Source organism: Medicago sativa, chromosome 6 (genome assembly GCF_051527215.1).
Source record: "Medicago sativa cultivar Bolivia chromosome 6, Bolivia_mono, whole genome shotgun sequence".
NCBI lineage: Eukaryota > Viridiplantae > Streptophyta > Magnoliopsida > Fabales > Fabaceae > Medicago > Medicago sativa.
The window spans coordinates 40,462,339-40,482,142 of NC_140754.1; the positions used below are offsets into that span (position 1 = coordinate 40,462,339).

The 19,804-nt window shown below is 31.6% G+C and overlaps 2 protein-coding genes and 1 long non-coding RNA gene across 3 annotated transcripts; 1 reads left to right on the top strand and 2 right to left on the bottom strand.

Moving 5' to 3' along the window:
* Positions 1-2,551: 2,551 nt before the first annotated feature.
* Positions 2,552-6,807, bottom strand: LOC146915125 (NAP1-related protein 1-like). Its single transcript, XM_085716286.1, has 9 exons — positions 6,584-6,807; positions 6,351-6,473; positions 6,022-6,072; positions 5,536-5,598; positions 5,323-5,430; positions 5,160-5,215; positions 4,254-4,290; positions 4,084-4,140; positions 2,552-3,970 (listed from the first exon to the last, which is right to left on the bottom strand). The coding sequence occupies exons 1-9, from the start codon at positions 6,683-6,685 to the stop codon at positions 3,920-3,922; spliced, it is 648 nt and encodes a 215-aa protein (XP_085572412.1). The 5' UTR covers positions 6,686-6,807; the 3' UTR covers positions 2,552-3,919.
* A 4,521-nt stretch (positions 6,808-11,328) lies between these two features.
* Positions 11,329-12,815, top strand: LOC146915126 (uncharacterized). Its single transcript, XR_015013251.1, has 3 exons — positions 11,329-12,227; positions 12,318-12,452; positions 12,572-12,815. It is a non-coding gene; the product is annotated as an uncharacterized LOC146915126 (long non-coding RNA).
* Positions 12,816-16,769: 3,954 nt separating this feature from the next.
* Positions 16,770-18,845, bottom strand: LOC146915127 (uncharacterized). The gene is made up of 4 exons (XM_085716287.1): positions 18,768-18,845; positions 17,794-17,896; positions 17,584-17,679; positions 16,770-17,439 (listed from the first exon to the last, which is right to left on the bottom strand). The coding sequence occupies exons 2-4, from the start codon at positions 17,866-17,868 to the stop codon at positions 17,122-17,124; spliced, it is 489 nt and encodes a 162-aa protein (XP_085572413.1). The 5' UTR covers positions 17,869-17,896; positions 18,768-18,845; the 3' UTR covers positions 16,770-17,121.
* Between the last annotated feature and the right edge of the window lie 959 nt (positions 18,846-19,804).

Consider the following 19,804-nt stretch of genomic DNA (forward strand, 5'->3'; position numbering starts at 1 on the left):
ATTATTATTATTATTATTATTATTATTATTATTATTATTATTATCATCTGCTCCAATCTCACATCATCACCATTTATGATTGTATTGTATCAATAGTATATATATAAAGTAAGGTTTTTTATGCCACGTGTCACTTCCACATTCATTCTCAATATTTTTATTATTTTTTCTATTTTTAAAAACCAATATTTTATTGGCTTAATTAAGTAAATGGTCCCTGTAAATATTCAAAATTTTGTTTTTAGTCCCTATAAAATAAAATCACACTTTTTGTCCTTATAAAATTTTCCATCAGCATTTTTAGTCCATGTAAAATTTTTCCATTTGCATTTTTAGTCCCTATAAAAAATTTCCATCAACATTTTTGGTCCCTAAAATGCTTAAGGAAAATGTCACAGGGACTAAAAAGTGTGATTTTATTTTATAGGGATTAAAAACAAAACTGTGAATATTTATAGGGACTAAAAACTTAATTAACCCTATTCTATTTAACATAAATTTCTCAACAACATTTTGATCTTATCCACTCAATATTTTCTTTAAATTTTTATTGAATTTCTAATATTTTATGTAGCAGAAATATCTCAACAAACTACACATAATACTTTCAACAAAGTTTACATATACGATCTTATTTTATGATTAAAAGACTCCAATTTGTTTATTTGTTTTTAGGAAAAGAAGCTTCTGAAGGTGAGAAAAACACAAGAAGGGGGGGTTGAATTGTGTTTTGAAAAATTCTTCGTTTCTCCTAAACTGAACACACAGGTTAGAAGCTAAGTGAAATAGCTTCTGAAGTGATAATCAGAGTCTGAACGCAGCAGATAAAAACAAAGAGAGAGAAGAAAGACACAAAACAATTATACAGGTTCCTTCCACAAACCGGAAGTAGTCCTGTCCCCCGTGCACTTCCAAGGAGAGTTCACTAGAATGTAATATCTGATTACAATTGCTCAAGCACACAGCAAGAGACTTCCTTTGCTCAAGCACACTTTGCAAGAGTCTTCCTATGCTCAAGAACACAATCAAGAGACTTCTATGCTCAAGCACAACTGCAAGAGACTTCTAAACAAACAAGATTACAGAGAAAAATGTTTGAAGTTGAACACTTGATATACAATCAGAGGTGCTCACAATACAAAACAGATAAGACTCTAAGACTTAAGAATTTCTAGAATACGACTTTGAGAAACAGAAATTCTAAGTGAATGCAGAACAATTTCAGCAGAGGTTTGACACTTGTAAAAATGTTGAGAGTCTGTCGTTCAGCATTGCCAAATCTCTAAGTCTTCACTCCTTTATATAGAGGTGTGAAAGAGACGTTGTGAAATTGCCAGCACATCAAGAGAGTCGTTGTTGAAGTTTGATCAATCACCAATGATCTTTTGCCTGATTTGGTTGTTGTCTTATGAAGAACCAATTTGAAATCCATTCCCATTGTGAAGGAACATCTTTGCAGGCATAGCTGTTATTCTGGAGCTGTTTTCTTGTCTTGTAGTGTGGACACAAAACAGAGTAGTGGAGAAGGTGGTTGTACAGTTCGTACAAAGTACAATGTCAACGCTCTTTGAAGATAAGCTTCCAATGCCTTCAAATCTTCACCAAAATGACCGTTACAACGTTCCACCAGTCTTCTGCATTTCTTTCGAATCCAATAGACAACTTTTGAAGTGTTAATTCTTGAATCTTCAGCTTGTGGTAATTATCAGCTTCTGATGAGCTTCAGCTTCTGATGAAGTTGCTTCTGAACTACTTGCTTCTGATGAACTTCAACTTCTGATGACTTTCAGCTTCTGATGACATCATCATTCTTCAGGAGCACTTTTGGTCGTCAGGAGCACTTCTCATCAGATGCTTTAAAGCTTCCTTTCCTTGATTCCTTAGCTCTCATTTGTGCTTCAGAACCTTTAAGTGATGTAAATTTTTAACTATGGTCCTGTACACTTGAACAAATATTAGCTAGTCCAATTGTCAATTTTTAATACCTTGTTATCATCAAAACTCTTTAAGGTTCATTGTTAAACACATTTTGTTCCAACAATCTCCCCCTTTTTGATGATGACAAACAATAATATTTAAAACTTGATCAATTGTTGTTAATCTAATTAACAAGTTGACTTTGGGGTTCTGAGGTTTGTAAGCTCTAACTCCCCCTGAGTCTGATAGTCTTTAAGATGAGATTTGTAAGGTCCCCCTAAGTTCTATCCAAGTTAATTAAATTCTTTTAACGCATTATAATATTTCAAAATGGAAAGAAGTAGATTATAGATAAGAAGAATGGTTCACTTAATTTTATTTGAAATTTGATACTCCTTCTTACGTTCATAGCTTATACCTCTCAAGTAAAAAAAATGATGGAAGTTTTTCAAAATAATTTTCAAATATCATTAATGGGGCTCAGAGCCTTTAAATACTATCACATATACTCCCCCTTTTGTCATTAGCAAAAAGAAAAATAAACACTTAAGACAAAAAGATATTGAGAAAAACCAATAAATAGAGAGAGTATAAACTATAATCAGTACCTATAAACATAACATAATAATCAGAGTAAAAAGTATCAGAGCAAATCATGTTATAGATAAGAGCAAACATAGAATGAAGTATAAACATGATATGATGAAGTTCAGAAGCAAAACAGTGTAGAGCCTATAAACATTCAGAAGCATAAAACACAACAACATAATAAGAACTAATGTGTGCATCTAATGGTTGGGTTGTTGCATCATTGCTTTCATGAGAGCAATTTCTTCAGACTGTTTCTTCAGTAGCTCTGTTTGTTGCCTCACAAAATCTTCAAGTGCTTGCTGCCTCTGAAGAAGAGAATCTTCCTTAACCTTTGATTCTATCAATTTCTTCTTCAGCGTCTTGAACACCTTTTCGTCTCTCCATTTGTACTCTGATTCTGGATAGAAGGGCTCATTAGCTAAGCAAAGAACTGGACCTCTATCTGGCTCAAATTGTTGCAGATTCATCAGCAGTCTTCTTACAGTAGCAGCTTGAGTCCTGATGCATCTCTTGCTTACAGTATCTATTAGCTCAGAGGCTTTGTTCTTCAAAGATGCCCATTTTGCCTCATAGTCAAGAGAAAGAGTGGGAACTCTTCTCAGTTGCATTAGAGTATGCATGTCAGAGCTAAGCTTTAGCAGCTCAGTGTCAATGTAATCAGATTCTAAGATGTCTAAGGGTGGTTGTTCTAGAATTTCAAGGTCAGATGAGGTTGATGGTTTGTCAGGAACACTAAGTGTTTGAATCTGATTGGGAGATGGGGGTTGAGTTTGTTCAGTTTCTAGGGTGGTTAGTTGTTGGGTAGCTAGTTCAGTTTCTGAGACTTGGATGAAATTTGTTTGCTCAGGTGCAGTAAGTTCAGAAGTGTCTGGGTCAGAAGTGGTTTGTTTAAGAACAGCAGGTTCAGAAACAGCAGGTGAAGGTAAGGTTTGAGTAGAGCTGGTTGAGGCTTCTATTTGTGGTAATTTGTCCAAAAAAACATGATCAAATAGCAGTCATCTCACTATAAACTATTCCGCTTTCCCGCTTTTGAAGTCGGCTTCTAAATGCCTCTATCCGGAATTGACTATTATGAATGCGGAATTGACTATTATGAAGGCTCTTTATCTGACAACACTTTATACGTACTAAATAACATATCACAAAATAAAGAGTTTGTTGAAATTCAACTTTTTTATAGCACCAATGTAGCGGCTATTAGACAACAATAGTATTAAGACTAAACATGTCTTGATTAAAAGTACTTTTGATCATTCATGGCAACTGAACTTTTTAGCATGTATTTTCAACACGAACAAGAAATTAATGGGCTAAAAATTCAAGTAAAACCCTAGCACATTTCTAAATAACTAAGCTTTCCAAGGAATAAAAAATAACTGGAAACTAATTGCCTCATCAACGGCTTTGATCCCTAATCCTCTTCATCAGACTCATCTTCACTATTTTGCTTCAGCGGGTCCTCCTGTTTCATTTTAATAAACTACCATTAGAGTAACCAAGGATAGAGAAAATGGTACAAAAATGAAGGGTTTAATCTATAGAATATAATTATCACTAATTAAAAAATTAACTTACATCATCGAGATACTTGAATGGATTTTGCCATATGTCATCTTTGATTATTTCTGCAAACTACAATTTGGCATGAAAAATTACACAAAGATCTAATATGTCACAAAATAAACTAAAATATATCACTAATTGTTATAATAGATAAATGAAGAATATGAGATAAAAATGCATACCCCGTCGTTGTTATCCATAGAAAACCACGTAAAGAAACTGCATTCATTGACAAACCATAATTAATTATTTATTTCAATTAGCATTAAAAAGAAGCATTCATTGACAATAATAGTGAATAATAAGTTAACCAGGCAATGGAGAGGACATAAATAAAAGTTCACCCAATTGATTGAAGAACTATCATAGATCTAAAATACAAAACCATTAAGAGCCCTTATACTAAAGTTTTTACAAATGTTCAAAAGAATATCAAAAAATTGCTTCAAATGAGAAGTTGATACTAGCTTATCTTAAAAGTCATTCTTGATAACTTACTTTTTTTTAAAAAAGGCATGTTGATAACGGTACAAATACAAGTTTTTATTTGTTTACACAAAAATCTCTAAAACCTAAGGTCCTGTTTAGATAAACATCTTACACAAATTCTTATTAAGATCTTGTAGTATGCGAGAGAACGCCATAAGCTCTTATACTTAATAAGCTCATTATGTTTGGATATGTAGTAACAATTTCAATATAGATAAAGGGTAAATGGAATAAACCATCTTTGTGCTGGTTCCACTTCAATGTTTAAACCTTACTCATATAACAATTTGAGGGCTTATGACTTATGAAATTGTGATAAGCTCTTTTTATTAATTTATCCAAACACATTTACAAGGGCCTATGCTAATAGATAAGCTGACAAAAACATAAATTAAGCCAATCCAAATGGAAAACGGGGTCTAAAATCTTTAAAATTGAATAACAGAATCATTTTCTTATAATCCATAAATGCATATAGACCAAAAAAGGTAATATTCATAATTTTTTTAATTGTTATTATTTCAAAATTTCATGGGCAAACATAACCTTCTTTGTTTTTGGATGTCTTTTATAGAAAGAAAACATATTTAAACACCAACCTGGCATTAGTAACTTTCTGTTTCTTTTTTTTCCCATGACTAACTCCTCTGGGAACCTGATTGCATAAGATCATGGGTTAAAAATAAACAAAATGATTTTTCAAAAAAAATAAATAAACAAAATGAAAGTGAAAAAGTTGATAGAGAATAAACATGGTCTTACCCTCCTCTTTTTCCAATCTATGGGAGTAACAAAACTGATGTCTCCATTAGTGGTATAAGTCTTTACAATCTGTCTTGTACTAAAATATGGATTGTTGTCCTTAAAATTCTAAACAAGAAATATTTTCAAATTCATTTAAACAATTTAAGTAAAATATAAATGTGAATTTCAAAGCATTTTTATCAATTAGATGTACGAAAGAGAAGAACTCACAAAGATGAATGAATATTCAGATTTGTCATCTTTAACCTCAAGAGAACTTAAATACTCGAAGATCTGTCAAATAAGGAATAATATTCAGCAACGTAGTTACCAAATCAAAATTAAAATTGTGAATTGAAAGAGTTATTATTTGAATCATAAATAAAATTATATTATGAATTGTAAGACACACGATCGATAAAATTATGTCATTGTGCCATTTAAAAATAATAACATAGAAAAATATAAACTAATAGTATATAATATAAAAAATCTCAAATAATTCAAGAGCATCATAGGAAATTTTTTTAAGAAATATTCATAATCCCAAAATTGCTTTGATTTTAAATTTCACAAAAGCTTGATACACCAAATTCAAAAGAATACAAAAATAGGACCATAACATAGAAACATAACAAATTAATTCATAGTTGCATGTTACAAAAGAAGTCAAACCTTGCTCAAAAAAACAATAAAAACAAAAAGAAGAAGTCAAACCTTCTGATCTTCTTTGGTGAAATAATCACCGAGTAGAGGATGATTCCAAAACTGCCCAAGGATAACAAACAAATAAACAAAATATTCACAACAACAATTTAACAATTTCCAGATCATGTAGTCAACAAAACAAACTAAATAAGAACATAAATCTTCAACACTGAATAAACAAATATCTCAACAAAATAAATAAATAAGCAATATATTCACAAAAAATTCCAGACAATTCTTCCAACAATTCAACAATTCCAGAGCATGCAGTCAACAAAAAAATAAAAACTAAATAATAAGAACATAAATCCTCAACGTTGAATAAACAAATATCTTACGACAGTTGCCCAGAAATTAGGTATCGACTCGATAAGTTTGTTGCGTTCATCATACTCTGATTTCAATGACTCTTTGAGCTTCCGCTCTTCTTCCCGAACTGTAGCGCTACACTCCTCAGTTAGCTAAAATCATAAAATCAATATTAAATTAAAGAAAAATAATATTAACATATGACTAATTGAAGACTGTACAAATATTGAACTGATTTGCAAAATATCGGAAAGTTGGATACCTCTTGGAGTTCGTTTTGGCTTTGAAGCAAGCCCTCGGCTTCATTGCGAGAAATACCAAACTGTGTCATCACCTTGTTTATTGTTTCCTCACTATCAGCCATTATTGTTATAGTAAATCCTAACCCACAAAGAAAGCGGCAGAACAGATTCAAAGGTAGGCAAGAAGAGACAAAGAAAATAGGATTATGAAACAAAGAAAGAAAGAAACAAAGAAAGAAAATAGGATTATGAAAATCGTCAACCCTAGAGAGAAGAAGCATTGAATGAGAAAATTTAAAACCCTAAACCCTAAATTCAAGAAGATTGGGATATTTCGATCGACTAGAATTGAAAAAAGAGATAAAGTGGAAGAACAAAAATACCTTTCTCTCTTCTCTTCCCACGATCGCTCTCCTTCCCTCACAAGAAATTATTTCCTCTTCTCTGAATTTATTTGTTCTGCCATCCCATCAATAGTGTATATATACATACATAGTAAGATTTATATCACGTGTCTCTTTTATTTTTTTGACAATATTATCTTAACAAACTTCGAATATTATTTTGATTTTATCAACTAAATATTTTATTCTTGTAAAAAAAACTAAATATTTTATTAAGATTTTAATTTATTTTTAATATTTATGTAGCACATATCTCAACAAACTACTTATTACTCCCTCCGTTCCCTTATTTTTTTGACGTTAAAGACAATTTCAATAATGAAAGTCTGGCAATAAATAAAATGCCGAGACTGCAGAAATATAAGACGGAGTTTCTTCAATCCATATGCAATCTAAATTCTTAAGAGCATATTTTGCTAAATAATGAGCAGATTGGTTGGCTTCACGCGTAACATGCGAAAAATTTAAACTACGAAAACTACCCTTAACACTAATACAATCTCGAATAATTGATCCAACATAGTTCGGAGATTGTTGGTGAGCATTCAACGCTAAAACCACATTAGAAGCATCTGATTTGTGCTATAAGATTCAGAAAAGACATGTCTTTTGCAAATTCCAAACCCTTCCGCATAGCAAAAGCTTTTGCAACCTCTGAATCTGGTGATGAAAAGACTTGCCAGCAACTAGCACCAACGACAACACCTTCATTATCTCTCACCACAGCACCAATTAGGAGACAAACATAATATCACAATTAGGAGGTTTAGGGGACCAAATCTTGTGCCCATTTTGATAAGGAAGCCAATTATCCTCACATACATTAATTAGGCGATCGTCTCCTACTCTCCAAAGATCAGCTTTCTCAATAACATCCACTCGTGCTTGCAAAATACTTCTCCATGTATAACTCGAGCAGTAACCAGTTGAAGCTTTCAAGAAATTGCTTCTAGGAAAATATTTTGCTTTCAGACATTGTGAGATCAATAAGTCATTGTTCCCTTTTAAGTGTCTTTTTAGGGTGAATTTTCTGTTCCTATTTAACTGTCTTTTTGGTATTTTAAGAGTACGATTTGTCAATTATATCATTTGTCAATTACTTTTATCTTTTTCAGTAAAACTAATTAATGCTATCTATTTGGAAAATTAAATTTTGTTTTTTTAAACAAATTTTGTTTGTTTTTTTAAACAAAATTTGTTTCTTGTTATCTTCAAATTTAAACAAAATTTTGTTCCAAGCAATGGTTTCAAGAAGAGTTAAAATTCTATAAATAAGATGAGTAACTTTGTTAAAAATTTCAAGTGTGACTCTAGCATTTGTTGAAGCCTTAACTTTGATTAAAGGAGTTGGAAGAAAATTAATTTTTTCTTAACTTTTGATAAATGTGAAGTTGAAATAATTTTTATATTGACTTACAATAATTAAAAAGATGTGCACAATATTTAGAAAATTGACAATTGTTTGTTATGAGAGAGAGTGCAAAAAAATAGGAATTTGTTGGAGAAATAGAGAGTTGAGTTGTGTTGTGTTTCTGGAAAATGGAAAAACTGATGCTTCTGTTCTTGTTTATTCACAGAACGCATCGGTAGTTAACTACCGTTGGCCTCAGCGGTAGTTAACTGCTGCGGGATTAGCCAACGGTAGTTAACTACCGTTGGGGCCAAATTGGTATTTTCCATGTGTTATTAGGAAGTTCTTGATGTCAGACAAGCAATTTTCATTTTCCGAAGCATTGCCAAATCTTAAGGCCCGAAATAATTGGTCCCAATCATGTCTTGGTTTGTCATTGTCGTTTTCTTGCTTAGTTAAAGAAGGGGATAGAAAAAAGAAAATTGCTTTTTTGACTTCAATAAGTTTTTAAAAACACATGGAAATTTCAGAATTACCCCCAACGGTAGTTAACTACCGTTCAATCTTTCCGGCTGCAGTTAACCATCGCTAGCTCTCAGCTGCAGTTAACTACCGCTGGCTCATCTGCACTTAATTTCGGTTCCTGGCAGAGCATCAATTGTGATTTTGCACGTTTCGGTCGAAAAAATAAAAAAAAAATTAGACTTATTTGGAATACTACGGAACTTTGCACATCCTCTATGTGTGTTTTTATAGAGGTGTCTGTAAAATTTCGAAGCATTTCGACTAAGTCTCGATTTATTTTGATTTTTCGAACGAATCGAGCAAAATCAATTTTTTTTTCCATGTGTGAGTGCGGAAAAGTGACCTAGAAGTTGAATTTTTTCACGATATTTTGTATTCACGTTTAGGACAAAAAAAGAACATCTTCCACAAAAAATTTGAATTTTTCGACAAAGGACGAATTAAATATGAATTTTTAACGTGCCCAAAACTCAAGACACCAAAACCTTAAAACATCAACCTTTAAATTGAATTTTGAGCTGCTTTTTTGCAGACACCTCTATAAAAATACGTATAGAGGATCTGCAAATTTACGTAGTATTTTGACTAAGCCTCAATTTATTTAAATTTTTTTTACCGAAACGCGTAAAATCACAATATTTTTCTAACCGCGCGTCCGGAAAAGTTATCTAGGGAGAAGCAGAGAAAAAATTGGTTATAACCTTAACAATATGTCAGAAACCAACACCCCGTCTCAGTTTTAGTTTTTATTTGATTTTGAGGATTCATAGATCTTTGTGAGTAAGGATTAATTTTGCTATATATTTCGTACTAAGTTTTTTTTTTGGTCAAGTAGCCTAGTGTCTAGAGCTCACACAATTTAATTGTAGAGAAGTGGAGTGTCCGGGGTTCGAACCCCGGCCCCTGCATATAATATGCAATATCCCTACCAAGCTAAGCTCACAGGGATATTATTTCGTACTAACTTAATTTCAATTTATTTATTTTTGTAAACACATCTCATTTTATTTTGCTATTCATATAAGCTTCATCGTCTCATTTTCTTTTTCCTTCCTCTCTACATGCTAACAATCTTCATTTTTGTTTTAATATTATGAAGTTTTGGCTGCGACTTTTTTATATATTGTATGGGACTTATATTATTGCTCAAATATATTCACATGATCTCAATTATTCTATTGAAACTTGTATGATGATTGACAATTCGTGTTTTTTTGGGGCTCCTATTTTCTGGTGTATATGGATAACCAAGGCTCCTATTTTCTGCTCTATGGTTTGGTTTGAAAAGTCATAGCCAATTGTTTTGAAATTTGTAGAATGAATCAGTTGTTAGGTGTTGTCTGTTGTATTGGAGCTTTTTATTGTACTCTATATTTCGGCTTATTTGGCATGTATTATATTGATAAATCTCAATTATGGATGAAGTATACACTTCTTTTAGTTTTACTATGAGAGAAAAATAGGTTTCTTTTGTAAGTGTCTGGTAGAAGTGATAGGATCATATTATATTTGTTTGTTTCTTAAAACTCTTTCTCTTTTGAATCACTTTCAATATTTTGTTTAGGTGAGTGTATATTTTGATCATCCACCTTCACATGATAAGGATTTGTGGACTTAATTCATAGTAAGACTCTATTGGATTCCTGTCATGTGAAAGTTGTAGACTGCTTCAATTCAAGTTACTTCCATGGCACCATCATTTTCAAGTTCCAAGGAACTCATCTCTATTTTATAAGGTCATTCCTTGCGGTCTTATAGCCCAATTGATGTGCATGAAAGTTTAATTTACTGTTGAAATGCAAAGGTAATGTGCATTCATTGCTTAATGATTGTTGCTTAGTTTTTCAAATTATTGAAATCGTGTTTCTTAGTTCGATTGTGTTATATATGGACTTCAATTTTTCTTTTGATTTAGTGAATTATGAAATTTTGTGAGTATTAGTAACTTAAAGTTTTTGCTGCTATCTTAATGATACTCTCATACCTCAAGTTTTCGATATTATCTCCTTCAGATTTGGTATTCGATAGTTAAAAGAAAGATTAGTAATTAAGCGCTTTGATTTGGTCATGTTGTGTGCACTGATATGTGAAAGCTAAATCACAGTGCATCGACAAATTTTTTCATGACTGTTTCTACGCCTTTCATTGCATTGTTGTGGTTTGGGCAAGAGTTTTTCCCCTCAGTTTCTATGTCTGCTTTGTGTGCATCGTTGTTACCATTTAGATTCTTCTACGCCTTCGAAAGCATTTAAATTTCTTAGGTAGATTTTTGTAGTTATTGTGCTTCATTTCCGTAGAATTTAAATTTCTAATTCAATACACAATAGGAACTATTTATTCTGTAAAATATTTTAAAACTCAAGTGTTTGTACAAAAGTTTTTAAAACTATTTGTTTTTTTTTTTTGAAACAGCTTATATTATTTATCACCCACTTATACGAGAAGTACAAACTGATGCAAAGGGTAAAACGCGAAAAAGAAACATAACAAGGCTGCGGCAGTCACCGGACCAAGGCCAGAAGGCAACAACCAAACAATAAAACAGCAAAACCCCAAAACATCCCACTAAAGCAGCCAAACAGGAGGCCAAAAAACGCAGACATGCTACATTACAGTAGCAGGAAACCTGCTGAAACCTGCAGCCAGCAACACCAAGAGTCCCGGACGCCCCCAAAACTATTAGGTTGTTGATTATCTACTCTTTCAATGCTTATAACTCTCGATTCCCCACTTTATCGTTGGTGTAGTCCTCTTCATTTACATTTGTGGGGAAACTACAATCGTACAAGCTTTGCTTCTCACAATTTTCTTCAATTTCTTTTTTCATTGAACTATTTTGGAATTGTTACTATCATAATTTATGGGCATATTTAGTTATGATAAGTCATTATGATCTCTTACTCCATTGAATTAATTTTAAGTTAGTTCTAATATGCACTCTTGGTGAAAGTATGATATTTGATAAGCCTCCTTCCCACATGCTGTTTTGTTATTCTGAGTTGTCTATTTACCCTCTCATATCTTAATTTGTAATGCTAATTTTTGTTTAATCATAGTTCCATTTTACTACCATGCTAACAATAGTTTTTTTGTTCATACATAGCTCCATTGGATCCAAATTCAGTAACTGTTATGGACATGTAAACGAACTAAGGGTTAAATATCGAACATATGCCGTTGGATTTCATGTTAATGATGTGCGTGTACTTTATCTTTGATCTTTCATTATATTTTTGTTCTTTTTTATTGATGCTAACCTTTCACTGTCATATAGGGTGCTGTGATGTTATTAGGTCCCTGTGTTATTGGTTGTTCCCGTATTTGTGCAGTGGAATTAAGTTTGTATAAAATTTTGAAAATTGAAATAACGGTAAATGGAGATAGGTAAATGCTAAACTGAGATTCAACAGAATTTTAGGCAGTATAGGCGTACTGGGCTGTTAATGATTCATAACGTTGTTCCCGTATGTGCAGGTGAATTCAGTTTGTATTTGATGTTATAAGCCATGTACGCTTCATACAAATGCAACCAGGTGGCATTGCAGAAGCATGGATGACGTTTGAAGCCTGCTAAACCGTTTGGTAGTTTGAAAGGCATAATGTTTGTAGGTATGTTCGAGTTTAAGAGGCATATTTCATGTAGAAAAATTGACATGTTTAATTATATCTGTTAACAAAAACAACATTGATTCTAAAATTGTTTATTCTTTTGAATATGAAAACTGCAGGTTGATTGGGAGCTAAGTGAGCATGCTTTTGTGTCAATGTTGTTTTTAGGACCCGACCTTCGATACGTGCACTCCAAGTCTATATAATGTCATTGTTAATGCATTATGTTCTTCATGCTAAAGGGCACATGTTTAGCATTATTATCTGTCGTATTGAGTTATTGTATTTCGTCAAGGTACTTTATTTAAAAGATGTGTATCTAATATCGTGTCGTCAGCATACTTTTATCAAACTCGCTTTTAACTCAATTGTGTTGTGTTCTCAGATAACATTTACGGTGGTTTATAATTTTCAAGTTATGTTTTTTACTATATATGACCCGTGCGGCAGCACGGGTTGATGATCTAGTTTAGCAAATCCCAAATAAACTTTTTTAGTAAAGCTATAAATTTTCCCCCTTCGGCTTTGAATACCCATCTTCCTCAAACCAAATGCAAACACGAATTACCTAGTAACTTATAACATGTATATTCAACATGAACAAGAAATTAATGGGCTAAAAATTCAGGTAAAACTCTAGCACATTTCTACAAAACTAAGCTTTCCAAGGAATAAAAAATAAATGGAATACTAATGGTTTTGATCCCTAATCCTCTTCATCAGACTCATCTTCACTATTTTGCTTCAGCGGGTCCTCCTGTTTCATTTTAATAAACTACAATTAGAGTACCCAATAATAGAGAAAATGGTACAAAAATGAACCGTGTACACTATAAAATAATAATTAACACTAATAAAAAAAAAAATTAACTTACATCATCGAGATACTTGAATGGATTTTGCCATATGTCATCTTTGATTATTTCTGCAAACTACAATTTGGCATGAAAAATTACACAAAGATCTAATATGTCACAAAATTAACTAAAATACATCAGTAATTGTTATAATAGATAAATGGAGAATACGAGATAAAAATGCATACTATAGAATTTTAACAAAAACATAAAAATATATACCCCGTCGTTGTTATCCGTAGAAAACCACGTAAAGAAACTGCATTCATTGGTAAGCCATAGTTAATTATTTATTTCAATTGGCATTAAAAAGAAGAATATATTGACAATAATTAATAGTGAATAATAAGTTAACTGAGCAATGGAGAGGACATAAATAAAGTTGGAGACAAGGCTAAGCCCCAAAATTTCACTCAATTGATTGAAGAATTATCACAGATCTAAAATACAAAACCATTAAGAGCCCTTATACTTTAGTTTTTAAAATAAATAAATATATAAGGTTTAGAATTTTGAAGCATTTAATCATGAGTAGAGAAAAACTAACCTTGCTTTAATCATTCAACACAAATGCTCAAAAAAATATCAAAAAGTTGCTTCAAATGAGAAGTTGATAGTAGCTTATTTTAAAAGCCATTCTTGATAAAAAAATTTTTTAAAAGGCTTGTTGATTTATGGTAAAACAAATACAAGTTTCTATTTGTTTATACAAAAATCTCTAAAAACTAAGGCTATGTTTAGATAAACATCTTACACATATTTAAACACCAACCTGCAATTAGTAACTTTCTCAAATTCTTATATAGTATAAGAGCTTATAGTATGCGAGAGTACGCCATAAGCTCTTATTCTCAATAAGTTCATTATATTTGGATATGTAGTAACAATTTTAATATAAATAAATAAAGGGTAAATGGAATGAATCATCTTTGCGATGGTTCCACTTCCATGTTTAAACCGTATTCATATAACAATTTGAGGGCTTATGAAAATATGACATAAGCAACTTATGAAATTGAGATAAGGTCTTTTTATTAATTTATCCAAACACATTTACAAAGGCTTATGTTAGTAGATACGCTCACGAAAACATAAAATAAGCCAATCCAAATGGCAAACGTGGCCTAAAATCTGTAATATTGAATAACAAAATCATTTTTTTTTATAATCCATAAAGAGCAATTAAGGTAATATTCATAATTTTTTTAATTGTTATTTCAAAATTGCATGGGCAAACATAACTTTCTTTGTTTTTCGATGTCTTTACAATCTGTCTTGTACTAAAATATGGATTGTTGTCCTTAAAGTTCTAAACAAGAAATATTTTCAGATTCAAATTTAAGTAAATATAAATTTCCAGAATCTAAATGTGAATTTAAAAACATTTCTATCAATTAGATGCACCCAAGGGAAAGAGAAGAACTCACAAAGATGAACGAATATTATGATTTGTCATCTTTAACCTCAAGAGAATTAGATGCACCCAAGGGAAAGAGAAGAACTCACAAAGATGAACGAATATTATGATTTGTCATCTTTAACCTCAAGAGAACTTAAATACTCGAAGATCTATTATGAATTGTAAGACACACGATCAATAAAATTGTCATTATGCCATTTAAAATTATTAACATAGAAAAATATAAACTAATAGTATATCATATAAAAATCTCAAATAATTCAAGAGCATCATTGGAAAATATTGTAAGAAAAATTCATAAACACAAAATATTGATACACACCAAATTCAAAAGCATACAAAAATAGGACATCTTGTGTATGGGGTTTTTTAAATGTTATTCTGGAAAGATCATCAAAACATAACAAAATACTTCATAGTTGCGTGACAAATTAAAGGAATTCAAACCTTCTGATCTTGTTTGGTGAAATAATCACCGAGTAGAGGATGATTCCAAAACTGCCCAAGGATAACAAATAAATAAATAAACAATATATTCACAACAACAATTTAACAATTCCAGAGCACGCAGTCAACAAAAAAAATAAATAAGAACATAAATCCTTAACATTGAATAAACAAATATCTTACGACAGTTGCCCAGAAATTAGGTATCGACTCGATCAATTTGTTGCGCTCATCATACTCTAATTTCAATGATTCATTGAGCTTCAGCTCTTCTTCCCTGAACTTTAGCGCTACACTCCTCAGTTAAATAACGGTCATTGTCAAGGTTGCGTGTAAGATTTCGCAATTTTGGCTGTTACGTGTGTTACGATATGGATTACGGTTGTCGCGGAGTGAATTAATCACAATATTGCACAACTCTTAAATAATGATAGTAACTTAAATAACGATAGTAACTTAAATAACTTAAACTAGAGAAAAATTTGGAGTTCTAAGCTAGACAAGGAGATTACTTTTGATTTATGATCAAATATGTACTAAAAATATGATTTTCATCTATCTCAATTGAAAAAATATCTGGATTCTATGTCTAATGCCATGAACTGCATATTTTTGCGGCTATAACAACGTTTCGTCGGGGCCATAAGGGTGTTTCGTTATGATTTTTGTTCACTCTATAGAATCAAAAAACGGTGTAAAACGGTAACATCAACTACCTAGACTTTTCAGATTTTATCTTTTTACTAGATTAGGGTAGCGATTTCATTTAGAGTAGAAATAGGGGTTAGTTTAACTTGTTTTTATCATTTTAGGAAGTAAAACTTTTTAAACAACAATCCATAACCCTTTTGCTAGATGATGAAAGTATAATAAATAGTACACACCAACTGACTTCATCGCAAAAGAAACTGATTCTAGTAGAAAGTAGCACTGGACAGAAACTGATTGCATTATACAAATACTTAAGTGATGATAATAATTCTGGAGAGTGATTCAAAACCAGAATATTACAATAATTATGTATAGGAAATAGTACCGGATAACAAGACATAGATAAACAAGATTAATTAGTATTGCTCCTTCTTACTCTCTACACACAGTAGACTAATATTTAGGCATGCTTTATTTACGCCCCTTACTAATATTCTTCTTCACAAGAGGTCTAACATTAACATATACATGCTTAGGGCTGACAATGAACCGAGCTAACTCGAACATAGTTCGGAACTCGACTCGACAATTAACTCGTTGGTCCTGGTTCATGAACCAAATGAGCTGAACTTGGGCTGAAAATTAAGTTCGTTAATTAAATGAGCTGAACTTGAGCTATGTATAGTTCAACTCGTTTGGTTCATGAGTTAGCTCGGTAATGTATATATAACAAAATATATAACATAATAAAAGCTAATAATAAAATAATGTAACCCTGAATGTGGACGATGTATCATATACTCTCTAGTTCAAGCTTTTAAACAAACCTATGCATTAAGTGCCAGTATTCTTTGGTTTTTTTTTTTTGAAGGGCCTAGTATTATTATTTTTTTAATTTGGTACGTGATATATGTGAATATGAATTGCATATGAATAATCATGTACCAATATGTTGGAATATTGTTTAGATACTCGCCAAGTTTTATTTTAGACAATCTATGTTTTTCATTAAAAGGGTGAAAAATAAAAAAAAAATTTAACAAAAATAAAATATTTTTGAATTAAGTGATTCGAGCAAGCGGGTTGAACCTAACGAGCCGAATCGAGTGGTTCGCGAACTTTAAACGAGCCGAACTCGATCTAAAAAAAAGTTCGTATCGAACTTGAGTCGAGTTTCGAGCCGAACCAATACTTATCGAGTCGAGTCAAGCTCAGACTGCGTTCGACTCGACTCGACTCATTTCCAGCCCTACATGCTGGATGTTCTTCATCTCTAAGTCTCCAACACTTTCTTCTACTGCTGATTTTGAACTTTAGCTTTCTTAACGGTCCTAGCTGGCTGCTTTCGAACTTCAGCTATATTAGCTTTCCGCTTTCGGTCCTCAGCTTTCTGCTTCTGTTCTCCAGCATTCTTCTTTCGTTCTTCAGCATTCTTCTTTCGTTCTTCAGCTTTCTTCTTTCGTTCTTCAGCTTTCCTCTCTCGCTCTTCAGCTTTCTTCTTTCGTTCTTCAGCTTTCCTCTCTCGTTCTTCAGCTTTCTTCTTTCGTTCTTCAGCAGCTATCTCCTTTTTAACTTCAGCCATTCTATAATTCACAATCTTCAGCAACTTCCTCTGCAGGTTAAGAGATCAATCAGTATTAAAGAATTCAAAATTAAACAAAGAAACTAAATATGTAAAACTTGAATCATCAAGAGTATCTTTAAAGGCCAGCCCCATAAACTTAAACTTTGTTAACATTTCCAGAAAAAAACTTACATCAACTTTTAAATCAAAGTCAGACTTTGCAGCATTCCTGTCTTTTCGAAGTTCAGCAAGCATAGTCTCATATGATGCCTTGCGGATCGACTTCTCCTGATTAAAATTAAAAAACTCAATCAAATATCGACAAAGAATCTAAAACTGTTTCAATCAAAAGCATTGCTACAGGCCCCATAAACTTTGTTAACATTTCCAGAAAAAACTTACATCAAGTTTTGGCCAAGGTTTAGGCCCAGCTCGAATTTTGGGCCAATATCTCTTGTTAACCTTGAAAGGAAGCATTTGCGCTTGTGAGATGTCAAAGATTCAACTGCAGATGTAAAAGAAAGACAAATTTAATGTTTAACTAAACTAATAAACTAGCAATGAGATTAAACTCCCTTCGAATATTTAACATGAAATTTTAGAGAATTTGGTTGTATATATATTTTAATTCTAGTTTATAATAATAGATTTAAATATACAAAAAATTTAATGTAGACTGATAACATGAGTTACAAGACTAAGGCTCTGTTTGGATTTTGAGCTTATGAAAAAAAGCTTATATGGATAATTAAGCTTTTATGTTAATTCATAAGATCTTACCAAAGAAAATTGTATGTTGAAAAGTTATTTTTTCATAAACTAACGTAACAAGCTTATGAATAATACATTAATGCTTATTTATTAGCATAAGCTATAAAATAAGTGAATCCAAACAGACCCTAAACAACACACAGTTTGGTTATTCATGATAGGCAATGAACTATTCCATTATTAAAAAAAAGAAAACAGATTCGGTACTAAATCCTATTACATTCTATTAATACCACCAAATTTAAAACCCTAACCCCAAAATCTCAATCAATCAGTAGCATAATAGAGTCAAAGGCAACTAGAAATGAAACAAAGAAAAAGAATACGATTATGAAAATTAAAACCCTAACCCCCAAATCCGAGAAGATTGGGATATTTCGATCAATCAGTACCAAAACAGATTCAAAGGTAGGCAAGAAGAGACATATATAATAATCAATCAACTAGAATTGAAACAAACGATTATGAAAATCGTCAACAATAAATTTAAAAGCATTGAATGAGAAGAAGCATTGAATGAGAAAATTTAAAACCCTAAACCCTAAATTCAAGAAGATTGGAATATTTCGATCAACTAGAATTGAAAAAAGGGATAACAAAAATACCATTCTCTCTTCTCTTCTCTTCCCACGATCGCTTTCCTTCCCTCACAAGAAATTATTTCCTCTTCTCTGAATTTATTTGTTCTCTATCCCATCAATAGTGTATATATACATAGTAAGATTTATGTCACGTGCTCTTTTATGTTTATTCTTAATATTATTATATTTATTAATCAAATATTTACTTTGACATAAATATCCCAACAAATTTCGTATATTACTTTGATTTTATCAACTAAATATTTTATTTAAGATTTGAATTTATTTTTAATATTTATGTAGCATAATATCTCAAAAAACTACTTATTATATTTTAAACTTTTCTAATCATCGTCCTCGTGAGCTTAACTCAGTTGGTATGGACAATGCATAATATATGCAAGGTACGGGGTTCGAACCCGGCCACCACCAAAAAAACTTTTCTAATCATTAAAAGTATCAATCAATAGATTATCTTTATTCTCTACTAGCGTGTTTTATTGCGCTAACGTTTGAAAATTATTAACGGTGTACAATTTCAAACCAAACATATATGACAATAAACCTAATTACCAATTGAAAACACAAAACACATTCTCTACTAGAGTGTTTTATTGCGCTAACGTTTGAAAATTATTAACGGTGTACAATTTCAAACCAAACATATATGACAATAAACCTAATTACCAATTGAAAACACAAAACACATGAATTTGAATAATTGAATTGGTATTGCAATTAATTGATCCAAGTGAAATTGTTTTAACCTAAATCAAATGGATTTAGATTAATCTATTGAGAATATTCTCTACTAGCGTGTTTTATTGCGCTAACGTTTGAAAATTATTAACGGTGTACAATTTCAAACCAAACATATATGACAATAAACCTAATTACCAATTGAAAACACAAAACACATTCTCTACTAGAGTGTTTTATTGCGCTAACGTTTGAAAATTATTAACGGTGTACAATTTCAAACCAAACATATATGACAATAAACCTAATTACCAATTGAAAACACAAAACACATGAATTTGAATAATTGAATTGGTATTGCA

What these genes read in the sequence shown, in the direction of transcription:
- LOC146915127 (XM_085716287.1), bottom strand. Translation starts at nt 17,868, where the DNA reads ATGCTTCCTTTCAAGGTTAACAAGAGATATTGGCCCAAAATTCGAGCT. An exon ending in AACCTTGGCCAAAACTTGAT is followed by an intron (nt 17,680 to 17,793) that starts GTAAGTTTTTTC and finishes AATTTTAATCAG; the next exon opens with GAGAAGTCGATCCGCAAGGC. An exon ending in ACTTTGATTTAAAAGTTGAT is followed by an intron (nt 17,440 to 17,583) that starts GTAAGTTTTTTT and finishes CTTAACCTGCAG; the next exon opens with AGGAAGTTGCTGAAGATTGT.
- LOC146915125 (XM_085716286.1), bottom strand. Translation starts at nt 6,685, where the DNA reads ATGGCTGATAGTGAGGAAACAATAAACAAGGTGATGACACAGTTTGGT. An exon ending in GCCAAAACGAACTCCAAGAG is followed by an intron (nt 6,474 to 6,583) that starts GTATCCAACTTT and finishes TTATGATTTTAG; the next exon opens with CTAACTGAGGAGTGTAGCGC. An exon ending in CTAATTTCTGGGCAACTGTC is followed by an intron (nt 6,073 to 6,350) that starts GTAAGATATTTG and finishes ATCCTTGGGCAG; the next exon opens with TTTTGGAATCATCCTCTACT.